Raw genomic sequence first — 12,410 nt, 5'->3', positions numbered from 1 at the left:
GTTGCTTCGCAGCCCCGCGTGGTCCGCCTCTGCACTTGTCGCCATGCGGTCCTGGTCAGCCTTGCTGTTAAATTTGCATTTCTCAGATGAATGGTGTTGTCGGAGACCTTTTCATGTGCCTCTGAGCCCTTTGCATAGTCTTTTCAGTGTTTTTCTAAAGGCTTTTGTCCATTTTTTTTATTGATTTGTTTGTTCTTTTCTAATTAATTTATACTCTTTAAAGTATGTATTATGGAATGGATTTCTTTGACAGAGACATATGTGCAGAAATAAATTTAAATGTCAATATGAATATAAATTCTTCTCCCAGTCTGTGGCTGGCTGTGTTCCCCTCGTTCATTTCTTATAATGTGTACTTTCGAGGATGCCAAACTAATTGTTATAGTTGTGTCTTTCTTTTAAAGGAAGTATTTACATTCCTCACATTCATGAAGCTATTCTCCTACGTTTTCTTCCAGGAGGATTATTTTTTGTCCCCCATACCTAGGCCCACTAAACACCCCGATCAGCGGCTGCCATGGCGTGAGGCCCAGAGCGAAGCCGTCTTAGTTGGCAAGCGTGCCGAACTGCTCCCGCACCCTGTCCCCACTGGATCACAGGACGCCTTCGTCACACAGTGAGTGTTGCGTCTGTGGGCTCCGCGGCTGCGTGCTCCGTGACTTTCTCTCGCTCCGTGTGCCCACCCTGCACCACAGCGTCTGACTCACTGCGGGGTGAGCTGAATCTTCATCTCTGGCAGTGGGTCACTCCAGATTTGTTTTTCCTCAAAATGTTTTGTTATTCCAGCTCTTTTGTATCCTCACAAAAATCTTTGAAGCAGCTTGTTAATTTGAAAAACAAGTTGGGATTCTGATCGCACTTAAACTGAAACTATCACTGTTAATTAGGGACAATTGGCCTCTTAACTACATCGGACTTTCCATCGGTGAACACTGTATATGGTCCATTTCTGTATTTATTCGTATTCTCTGAGCAATGTCTTATAATGTTCAGTGTACAGATTCTAGATTCGTGCTAAAGTATTTTCTCGTGGTTTTTAATCACTGCAGGGTTTTTTTCTTTCCAAATTCACTTCCAGTTGTTTGGCGCTTGTCTACTAAAACATCCTGGATTTTATTAATCAGTTCGAGGATATATTTTTTCAGATTCTTTAAGATGTTCTAAGTAAATGATTGCACACTCTCTAGATGAAAGCGCATTGCTTTTCCCTGTGGCCTCTGGTGGCTCCCAGGGCGGGCCTTGGGTGGGGGTGGCGGGGAGCCACGGCAGTTTTTTCATAGGAAGCTTGAGAAGAGGCCAGGACAGCGGCAATGCCACCAACAGCCGTGATTCTTGTCCAGTTGCCAAAGCTGCCCCGTGGGGACCTGGCCAGACCCGGGGCTGGGTCTTCGTTCCCAAACTTCATGGGACTGGGCAGGTTCTGGCCTTTCTGTTAGAACCTTCATGGACCACCCACCCACGACCCTGTATCCCAACGACTCAGCACCTGGAGCGGGACAGGGTCCGCCCAGGAAACCAGCGCTGGTTCCCAGAAGGGAGCTGGCCGAGCCCTGTACAAGCCCAGACCTCCACCTGGGCCCAGCACGTGCAGGCGCCACAAAGAAAAGCACGATGGCTGCAGTGACGGGCTCACGTGGGAAAGCTCTGCTCTCTCTGGGCCGCAGTGAGACCTGAAAGCGAACCGGGGAGACCCCCATGGAGGTGCTGACGTGACATGGCGCTAAGTTCACCATTTTCCAGAAGGCAGAGCTTCCTGTCCTGAAGGAGGCCTTTCTTCAGCAAGGTTACTCGCCATCTCGCGGTCGCGCAGACTGCGGAGGATGCGGCGGTCGTGGCCCCATTTCCTCGCCAGAATGATGGGAGGGACCACCCTCCCACTTACCTTCAGTGCCATTCCCGGCTCTGCTGGAAGCTCTGCAGCGGCATTGCGGCCACCCTGGCAGGGTCTCCGGTCAGGTCCTGCAACACCTTCTCTGAGCTCCAATGGGGCCTGGTTTAGGTCTGAGAGACCTGCCCTGGAGTCCCCACAGCCATCCCCACCTGCTCCCCGCCTGGACGGGCACCATAGCTGGGGGTGGCTGAACCCTGCAGAGAGCACCCCATGTGCCCCCGGATGCCATCCCTCCACCCGCTGACTGGAGCAGCCCAGCAGGTGGCCGCCCCTTGTCCTCTTGACATCCTCCCAGCTTTTCCTAGGGACCAGCGCTGGACAGGGACCCAAACCACCTAGCCAACCTGTATTTGCTGCCAGAAGTGGTGAAAAGTGGTGACATCCCCTGCCCCACCCCGTGGATACAGCCAACTCTGGAGACAATATGTACGAGCATTGAAGAGCAGAGGGTAAAACCACAGGCCCCAGGACCATGAAGCCTAAGATGTGGTGAGCTGGGACGGCACCAGACAGTGCCCGAACAGATGCAAGCCCGTGCCATGTGCACACAAAATGCCACTCAACAGAAACTTTTCTAAGACACCCCGTGTGCAGTGGTCACTTGTCATTAGCCATCACTCTTTGCTGATTAACAACTGAGGTAGTTTTAAAAGGAAGAGCTTCCACCCACACACCCTGAGCCCCAGCCTGGGCCATTTGGTGTCTTAGCTGCTCCTGCCCATGGTCCCCGCAAAGCGGCACTCCCCACGGGAACCCACGGTTCGCTGTGCTTGGCTTGATTGCACCCTGCCGTCTGGAAGCAAAACACACACAGGCCTATTTCCTTCCCACTGTGGGCCCTCTAGGCTGAAGACACTGACCTGCTCCCTTGGAGCTGCTTCATGAGGACCTGACGTGTGACCCCAGGAACATGAGGACAGTTGCCTCTGTCTTGCTCACTGATTTGTCCTAGTTGCCTGGAATGGTGCCGGTGTGTAACTTGCCCTCAGTATTTGTCGAATGAATGAATGAATGAATGGGATCCAATCTGTAAGTGTGGGTATACAAACTCTGTAATTGATGTAAGAGCCACATTGCCGGGATTCAGGAAGTGCTTCGCTCAGCCCACACCAAAGTGTTCCACCTCTGAGCACCTTGTCTCTGTCCCCTGCCTTGGGTTCGGCACCCTAGGATGTGGCTCTGGAGGGCTCTGGCTGCAGAACTAGGGTCCATGCTTCAGCAGGTGGTGTGCATCCGGGACCTTCTATCAGTGAGCGCCACTCGGGCAAATACCAGGCGGGGCTTCCTGCTGAAATACAGCCGCCTGCCGGGGACTGCAGAGCCTGCTGAATCTGGCTGACCCAGGGAAATGTCTGTCTCCCTCCTCATCTTCCTTCCTGTGCCGGGTCTCCCAGGGGTCAGTGTCAGGGAGATGCGACGGTTCACAGCAGTATTCACAAAGAGATGGAGTGATTAACTTGTTTCCTTTTTCCCCAGGAGTCCTGTCCCAGGTGCAGCTTCAGGAGCCAGGATCCCAGGTGGTGCGGCCCTCACAGACCCTGTCCCTCACCTGTTCCACCTCTGGGGACACTGTCTACAGCAACAGTGCTACCTGAGAATGGCTCAGGCAGCCTCCAGGAAAAGGTCTTCAGTGACTGAGAAGGACATGCTACAGGTCCAGGTGGCACAAAGATCATGCACCATCTCTCCAAGGTCGATTAGTTATCAATTCCGACTCGTCCAAGAACCAGTTCTCCCTGGAGCTCAGCTCTGTGACCAGCGAGGACACGGCTGTGTATTACTGTGCAAGACACAGTGAGTGGGTGTCAGTGTGAGCTCAGACACAAACCTCCCTGAGGGAGACAGGAGGGCTGGGATGCAGGGGGCGCTGAGGACCTGGGGGACCCTCAGATCCTCCAGGGCGTGCTGAGGTTCCCCAAGGGGTGCTAAAATCCACCAGGGGGCTCCCAAGACCACCAGCATAGGGCCCAGACCAGGGGCGGGTGCAGAGTTAAGCAGATGAAATATCCTGCTCTGTCTTAAGTTGGTTTTGCTCCAAGTCTCAGTAACAGAGCTCACAGAATGCCTTTTTTTATATCTAGTTTCAGGGATCCTATTTGTGAACAAAAAAGGGGCTATGTAATAAATCTGACAAAATTCAGTGACCAAAAGTAACCTCCCAGGGTGATCTGATCATAAATTCTGGGCCGTCACGCCCCAGGCCTGTGACTTCCTCAGTGAGAGGCTGATCTTGGCCTTAAGCCACACCTATCTGCGCTCTTGTGCATTGAGGTTAACGCACCTTTGAAACATTAGAAGCCACACCTCTCGAAAGTGTGACCACCCTTAAGAGGGTACATCATCTTACTGTCTTGCAGTATGATCTCCACCTCGCTTTCTCTCACGTGACCTTCCTTATGTCCCCTCCTTAATTCCAAGTGCATCAGAGAACCTGCAAGACTGTCATTCCCCTGAGCGTTTGAGAGCTTCCTTCCTAGCAACTGTCATCAGTTTGACTCAAATAAACTCATAAAAATGATCAAAGTGTCAATTACCTCTGTAGGGAAGTCTTACATCGACATATAGTCCTTCATCATGAGCCGTCAAGGGGCGAAGCCTGACCTGCCTCCCTTGGTGTAGAAAGAGCCTCAGCTGAGTGTCCGATTCCCTTCTATTCATTCTACCTTCCACAGAACAGCAGGAGAAACACGTCACACAATTTCCCCACCGTCCATAACAAGTTCCGCCTCCCTCCAGGATCCACTAAGAAGGTTCCAGCTCCATCTGAGCACCCTTCACGATGGCCATCGTCACCCACATTTCTGCATCTGCTCAGGACGGCTGAGGTTTCCTCCACGAAGACTGAGGCTGTTCCCGGCTCCCGTCTTCCTCTCTGAGCTCCCCCCAGATCCTCCTCTAAAGACCCGTCCACAGCATGGAGGCTTCTTCTAACACGCAGCTCAAGACTCTTCCAGCCTCTTTGCCCAGCCCGATTCCAAAGCAGTGTTTCATTTTTACGTATCTCTTACAGCAGCACCCCGTTTCTCTTTACCGAATTATAGTCCATGTGAGCTGCTATAAAAAAGTAACAGAGATGAAGCGGCTGAGAGAGACAACTGGAATTAACTTCACACAATCCTGGGGGAGAGAATCCATGGTAAAGACAACCACAGACTCAGCATCTTGAGGTCTCGCTTCCTGGTTCACACACGGCCATCTCTGCCCTCACTGGGGGAAGTGCTCCCAGACATTTAAGACACTGGAGTTTTGAAGGATTAACTGTTTCTAGTTGAACTTTTGTCCTTTCTAGGGCTGTGCCCTCTGGACACCTATCAGAAGGGCAGACAGATTATGATCTCATATTTTTGTGGAGCACCTGAGTATCCAGCCCTCGGGGTGCAGCATCTATGATGTCACATAGCTAATATGTTGAAGAGAATTTACTGCTTAGCACTTAGTGCAGATTGCTTGTCACTGTGGCTGCGTGTCATAAGAAGAATAACATTTTCTCAGGTCTCTCCTTCTACAGGCTGAGCATTGGCTTTCCTCGTAGAGCCCAGACACGAGGGACACACCAACACACCTCAGCAGGTGCGCAGACTCACACGGCGCAGACGCACTCATCGGAAGGAGACTCAGCACTGACCTGTGTGAGTCCGCGTCACACCACAAACTGCATTTCCAATTATGATGCTGAGGCTGTAACATGCACATCATGTATGTGTGTGCGATTCCAACTGTACACGTCATCCTGGCGTGGCTGTGGCGGACAGAGCTCTACCACAGCAAGACGACTACAGTCCAAGTGCACTTATCAGTGGACAAAAAATTTAGAGGCACAGAGAGTGACTCTCAGATGGGACAGACGCCTGCAATACACCTGTGACCCTGGTTCTCGCACGTGCTCTCCGTTAGCACTAGAGGGCAGCAAATGCCACACGCGCTCATGCAGGACGCAGACCTGCACCTCACTGGGCACGTCCCCTCTGTCCTGGAGGTGGCCCAGGGAGCAGTGGGGTGCAGTGGGGAGCGTGCAGGGCCAGACACATGAGTTCACTCTTACACTTGTGCACTCTCGACACCACCGAGCTCTCTGTGGTCCTGTTTGGCCTTGTTCACCTGTGATGCAGGTAAATGATATCACGTCCCATGACTTACGTGCATGAGTAAAATGAAATAAGATGATGGTGCTAAGTGTTTAAGTAACACATGTCACAGTAAAAGTCATATTTCACCAAATGAGCAACTTGCCACCACGTGCCCAGAGACACCCACACCTGCTCTGCGTCTCCACCCTCTCTGTGAGTCCCCAACCCCAGAGCTCCTTATACAGTCAGAGCACATGCAAATAAGGCCACTCTGCTGATAAAAGCCAGCCTAGCCCCGAGCCTGCAGCTCTGGCACAGGAGCCTAGCCCCGCGATTCCCAGGAGTCCCCATTCCGGGATCAGGTTGAACACGCACGCCGCACCATGGCGTTTGGGCTCAGCTGGGTTTTCCTCGTCGCTGTTTTACGAGGTGACTGATGGGAAACAAGGGACACTGAGTACGTGAGTGGAAATGAGTGAGGAACACGGACGTGTGACATTTTCCTGACCCTGACGTGTCTGTGTTCACAGGTGTCCAGTGTGAGGTGCAGCTGGTGGAGTCTGGGGGAGACGTGGTGCAGCCCGGGGGGTCTCTGCGACTCTCCTGTGCAGCCTCTGGATTCACCTTCAGTAGCTACTCGATGAGCTGGGTCCGCCAGGCTCTGGGGAAGGGGCTGGAGTGGGTCTCATACATTAGGTATGATGGCAGCAGCACATACTATGCTGACTCCGTGAAGGGCCGATTCACCATCTCCAGAGACAACGCCAAGAACATGTTGTATCTGCAAATGAGCAGCCTGAAGGCTGAGGACACGGCCATGTATTATTGTGTGAGAGACACAGTGAGGGGACTTCAGTGTGAGCCCAGTCACAAACCTCCCTGAGGGAGACAGGAGAGGGTGCTCAGGACACCAGGGGGCGCTCAGGGTACACACAGCACAGCACACACAGACCAGCCCAGCAGCAGGTGCACAGGGAGCTGGGGAAGGGGCTTCCTGTTGGGAGCAGCGATTTCCTCTCAAATCTCTCAGCTGCCTCCCAGGAGAATTACTGCTTCTTCTCTGTGGCTCCAATTTTCCATTCTCACTGCGGAAGAGGAATGAAGAAGTAACCTGTCTGTAGACGGCATATCAGCAGGGCCTGGGGACCTTTCCTGCAGCAGCTTTCAATGTGTCCTTTCTGATTTCTTGACAGAGAGACCACCTGGGGGCTTTTGTCCCTGAGGCTGGAAACTGTTTCCACACAGAGAGACACAGCACAGTGCAGGGACCTGTGTGCTGAGCTCAGGCTCTGCCCCCCACAAACACACGCTGTTTCCAAGTGGGCCTCCCTTCAGACAGGACACATGGCCCACATGGGAGGACCTGTCCCCCAGGACTCTGTCCCACAGGGTCCCTGTCCTGCCTGCAGCACGTTAACCTCTTGCTCCTCATTTTCTCGGGTGGATGATAAACACCCTTCATCACCTGCTGTCACCTGCTGTCCTAGTTCCACTAAATCTGTTTAGTCATTGTGTCCCCCATGCTGCAGTCTCCCTCACTCTCAAGCCCTCCCCACGTACCAGTCACAGCAAAGAGGATAATAATTTCCGACATGGTCCCCTCCTATGATTCTGCACTGGGCCCTGCACTGCACAATCCGCTGTTGTGTCTTCAGACCCCATCACAATCGTTGCTGTAAATGCTCCCCAAATCCGGGAACGCTCCCAGTAAGAGGGTAGCTGCAGGCGGTGTGAACGGAGTGGTGAGGGTTCAGGTGAGGGACCTTGCATGTTTGGATTTCTCTCTGGTTCCTGGTCTGTAGAGAAAGGAGCACTGTGAGCTTCCTACACATGCGGCCTCCTCTTTAGCCTGAAGAGCATTTCTCTGTCCAGGCGTCATGGGATGGCCCAGCTCCCCTTATCCAACTGAACAAGGATTGATCGCTTTCCCCTGTAGGCCATTCACCTGTTTAAATCTACTTATGAAACGAGCCTCTCTAGTGCACCCTCTTCGTTTCCTAGATAAAGACAGATGTATCTTCTTTATCAAACAGAACTGAATCGTGTGGAGGGAAGAAGAACCCATACCCTAGACCAGAAGACTATAGGAATCCCCATCCAGCACTGAGTTTACCGCCCCCCGGCCCCACATCAGTGCCTCAGCCTAAGATGAAACGCAGTGGGTGCTGACGTGGCTTCTTCTTTACCCTGAAGAGCATTTCTCAGCTGAGGCCTCATGGGATGGCCCAGCACCCCAAATAAAGCTGAACAAGGACCGATCACTCTATCCTATAGGCCATCTGAGCTGTTTAGATCTACTTACGGAAGTGAGCCTCTCTAGTGCACCCACATTGTGTCCCGGATAACTATGGGTTTCCCTCCTTTATCACATAGAAATGAATCTTGTAAATGGAAGAGGAATTCACATCCCAGATCCACCCATCTATAGAAGCCCCATCCATCACTCAGTGATACAGCCCCCCACACGCACACCCAATATGAAAGCTTCAGCCTGAGCTGAAACACAGTGGGGAGATGAACCCAGAGTTAGGGAGGAAGCGTATGCTCGCTCATGATGTGCTCAGGGTCGAATGAGGAGCTCCTGAGGGTACGACTGTGTGTCCCAGGCCTGTCCCCAAGGTTCACAGTGGAGAATGAAGGATACAGTGATTTTTTCCGTATGAAATGGGGGCAGAATAGGGCCAGGTGCTGCAGTTGGTGTGAATGCAAAGGCTCCCTGCATTGAGTGTGTTTACGTCTTTTATCACCTTCTCTACATTATGATGTTTAACAACTTGACAAATATTTCTGAATGGGGGACACTTCCCCTCATGACCTCACCAGTTCTTAGATACAGCACAGGTCCTAGCCTGGCAGACGTCATTCACATGCACACTATCCCCACAGGGCACCTGCCTATGTCTGCCCACACATCCCGGGACACGATACTCCTCTGCCTTCATCATCGCAGGCCCAGCTGCCAGGCAGCTGGAGAACCACGTCCAGCTCTGAGCCCACAGAAATGATTCACACGAGTCAGGCACTAGCTCTTCACCAGAGCTGCTCATCCTTTACCCGGGAAACCCCAAGAAAACTTGATCCTAAGGTCCCCTCTCCCTCCTGTACATGGCTCCTGACACCCTGGTGTCTTCCATGTGGCCCCTGGTGGCATCCAGGTCTCCAGTCTCTAGGATTCTGAGTGTCATAAACTTGGTTTTGCCCTGATTCCCTCCTGCAATAATAAAGGTTGCATGGCACTGGTTGACAGAATGACACAGATCAATAGACCAGAATGTGTGTGACCTTGGACAAGCCAAGGGTTTCTTAGACGTAACACACACAGCTTGGACCTTAAGGAAAAAGTAGGCGAATATAAATACGTGGTATTTGCAACATTATTTCAAAAATTAGTTAAAACTCCACATAAAATAGTATAATTAAAATATATGGCAAAAAAGGTTATGTAGAATATGTAAAGACTTTACTATTTAACAAATAAAACTAAGAAAAAGCACAATATGAAGTGTGCAGCATCAGGGGTCTTCAAGCCTGATTATGGAGAGAGGCAGCTACTTAGACAAAGACAACTCACATGTGCTTCAATGAAGGAGGGAATTGGAGAAGACTGTCTATTATTTTGGATGTAATTTATAACAAAGTTGAAAAAGTATTATTTACTTGAATTATGTTTATAAATAGTTGGGAACTGTGAATATATTCAATGTGTTTGAAGTAAAAATGTGTCTGACCATCATGCTAATCACTTTCATAATTATGAGAAACACTTATAAATTTAAAAACGGTGACCTACTCAATAGTCCAGCGTTTATTCGTATACTATGAAAAGCGGGGCTTTCCTTAGACCCGTTTCAATGTACCTTAGAGATCGGTTGCTCTGCCATTCCACACTCAGACACTGTATGTATTAAGGGGAAGAGCCCCAGCTGGACCCCAGAGACACGAGGGAGCCTGACCCAGTCCCTCCCCACTTATGAGGGGCAGGCTGCCCACATGCAAATTCCTCCTCCAGCCCCAGGGTAAAACCTGTCTGCGCTGTGGACGCTCACAGCTCTCTCCTCACACAGGGCTCAGGTCTCTGGGGAAGCAGCGCTGTGTTTGAGAAGAAGATGAGACTGTGGGGTCTTCTCCTATGCCTGGTGACAGCCCCCCAAGGTGAGTGTCTCAGATGTCAGACAGGGGTCTGTGGGATGGTTGTGACAGCATGTGACTGACAGGACTGATGCTCCTTGTTCCCAGGTGTCCTGTCCCAGGTGCAGCTGCAGGAGACGGGCCCAGGACTGGTGAAGCCCTCGCAGACCCTCTCGCTCACCTGCACCGTCTCTGGGTTCTCTTTAACCAGCTATGGTGTACAATGGACCCGCCAGGCTCCAGGAAAGGGGCTGGAGTGGGTCGGTGGTATATGGAGTAGTGGAAGCACATACTACAATCCAGCTCTTAAGTCTCGACTCAGCATCACCAGGGACACCTCCAAGAGCCAGGTTTTCTTGAAACTGAACTCTGTGACCAGCGAGGACACAGCCGTGTATTACTGTGCGAGATACACAGTGAGGGGACCTCAGTGTGAGCCCAGACACAAACCTCCCAGTGAGACTGGAGGAGTAGCTTCAGAGGCCGATCTGTTCACTAGAGGGCGCTGAGGTCACACAAAGTATAGCATACAGCCCAGCAGCAGGTGCAGAGGGAGGTGGGAAGGGGCATCCTGTTGGGAGCAGCGATTTCCTCTCAAAGTTCTCAGCTGCTCACAGGGACAACCCTTTTTCAACATGGGTCTAACTTCTATTCTTACTGCAGACTGAAATGAAAACGCACCTTGTCTGTCTGTAGACGACATATCACTGGTGGCTGGGGACCTTCCTTCACCAGTTTTCTATGTGTCTGTTTTCATGTCTCAGCAGAGGGACCATCCTGATCGCTGTCTTCTCCCCTGTCGCTGGAAAATACCTGCACAGAGAGAGACTCAGCACAGCGCAGACTCCTGTGTGCTGAGCTCAGGCTCTCTGCCCCCACAGGCACATGCTGTCCCCACATGAGCCCTCCCTTCAGACAGGACACATGGCCACAGGGGTAGGAACAGCCCCCAGGACTCTACCCAATACCATTTCTGGCCTTCCTACAACACAGTACCCTCTAGGTCTTCTGTTACTTGGGTGGATTTTGAAACCCACCCAACACGACCAGTTGTCATCTACTACCCTAACTTCACTAAGTCTGTCCTACACCGTGAGCACCATGAAGCTGGATCCCAGCTCAATCTCCCAGCCTCCACCCAGGCCAGTCACAGAAGAGGGATGATGTGCATATATGGCATTCGTGTGTCCCCACTTCATCTCCTATCATCCCTCTAACACTTCTTTACGTTTGTGGAACCCCACGCAGATTATCCTCAGGGGGTCTAATGTGACTTGCTTAGCCTACATGTCATACACACATGTGATTCAAGGTCACACAGGCACTATTGAAGGACCAGTCTGGGTCAGGTGGCGGCACAGCTGGCTGGTGATCCATGGGCACCACTAAGAATTCTGAAACCTTATGAATGAAACTATCTTGATGGATCAATGTATACAGAGCACCAAGCTAAACACCTCTTGGGAGGTCGTGGTGAGCCAGGGGTCAAGGAACACATTGGATGTGCCGGTCACGTCCCATGTCTCCTTCTTTATACAATTCCAGTTCTAGTGGGGTGGGACCACCACACCATGACCTCATTTAGCCTTTCAAGCCTCCGCAATGCCCTACTTTAAACACCAGCATGGAGAAATCAGATTACAGGGTAAGAATTTTGAATAACCAAACTCAATTCATAGGATTCCACCAATGGAACTTAAAATTCATCTTTCTTTATGTAAAATACATTAACTCTAACCCAACTGTCTCAAATGTCATACTCGTTACAGGACCAACTCTGTAACAAGTTGGTCCTGTAACAACTCTAAAGTCTAAGGTCCAAATCTCAATGAAATATCATCTTATCAGATATTGGTGAAACTTGGCATATGATTCAATCTGAGACTACAATCCTCTCCAGCTGAGAGTCTATAAAAAATGATGACTTTATGTGCTTCCAAAATATGATAGAAGGACTGGCATAGGGTGGAAACCCCACTCTACGATGATTAAAGAGGAGAGAGGGAAGGAGGGAAGGGCGCCAAGCTGGTCCAAACGCCGGCGAGGCAAGTCCCGTGGGACAGTAGGTTGGAGACAGTCCTCTTTGGCTGGATGCCTGCACTCTTTACTTGGCGGGTGGGGGTGACACCTCATGGACACGCTGAGGTGCTGTCTTACCATCTGGACTCTCTGTGACTCTGCTGGGTGGCAGTCACACCCCTGTCACTGCCAGGTGGTGGACAATCCAAAGGCTTTGATTGGAGGCGTGTCACCTGTTACACTGAGGTGATGGCCCAGGTCTGGAAATCAAGGAGTCATCCCTAATCCTCTCTGAGTCTCCTCCA

General features: G+C 51.2%; 2 gene segments (V, D, J or C); both read left to right on the top strand.

Annotated features, from left to right (window-relative positions):
• Nucleotides 1-6,289: 6,289 nt before the first annotated feature.
• Nucleotides 6,290-6,829, top strand: LOC120586001 (immunoglobulin heavy variable 3-23-like; the record flags this gene model as incomplete). The annotated part of the segment is given in 2 exon segments: nt 6,290-6,387; nt 6,489-6,829. Coding segments are annotated over 2 exon segments (387 nt in total), but the record flags the coding sequence as incomplete, so codon positions are not given.
• A 3,156-nt stretch (nt 6,830-9,985) lies between these two features.
• Nucleotides 9,986-10,595, top strand: LOC120585987 (Ig heavy chain V region MC101-like). The segment is given in 2 exon segments: nt 9,986-10,110; nt 10,195-10,595. Coding segments are annotated over 2 exon segments (447 nt in total).
• The last annotated feature ends 1,815 nt before the right edge of the window (nt 10,596-12,410 follow it).

This window comes from Pteropus medius, unplaced genomic scaffold (genome assembly GCF_902729225.1).
Source record: "Pteropus medius unplaced genomic scaffold, Ma_sr-lr_union100, whole genome shotgun sequence".
NCBI classification, from domain to species: domain Eukaryota; kingdom Metazoa; phylum Chordata; class Mammalia; order Chiroptera; family Pteropodidae; genus Pteropus; species Pteropus medius.
The sequence above is the reverse complement of the archived record's forward strand: the minus strand, read 5'-3'. Positions and strand labels throughout refer to the sequence as shown.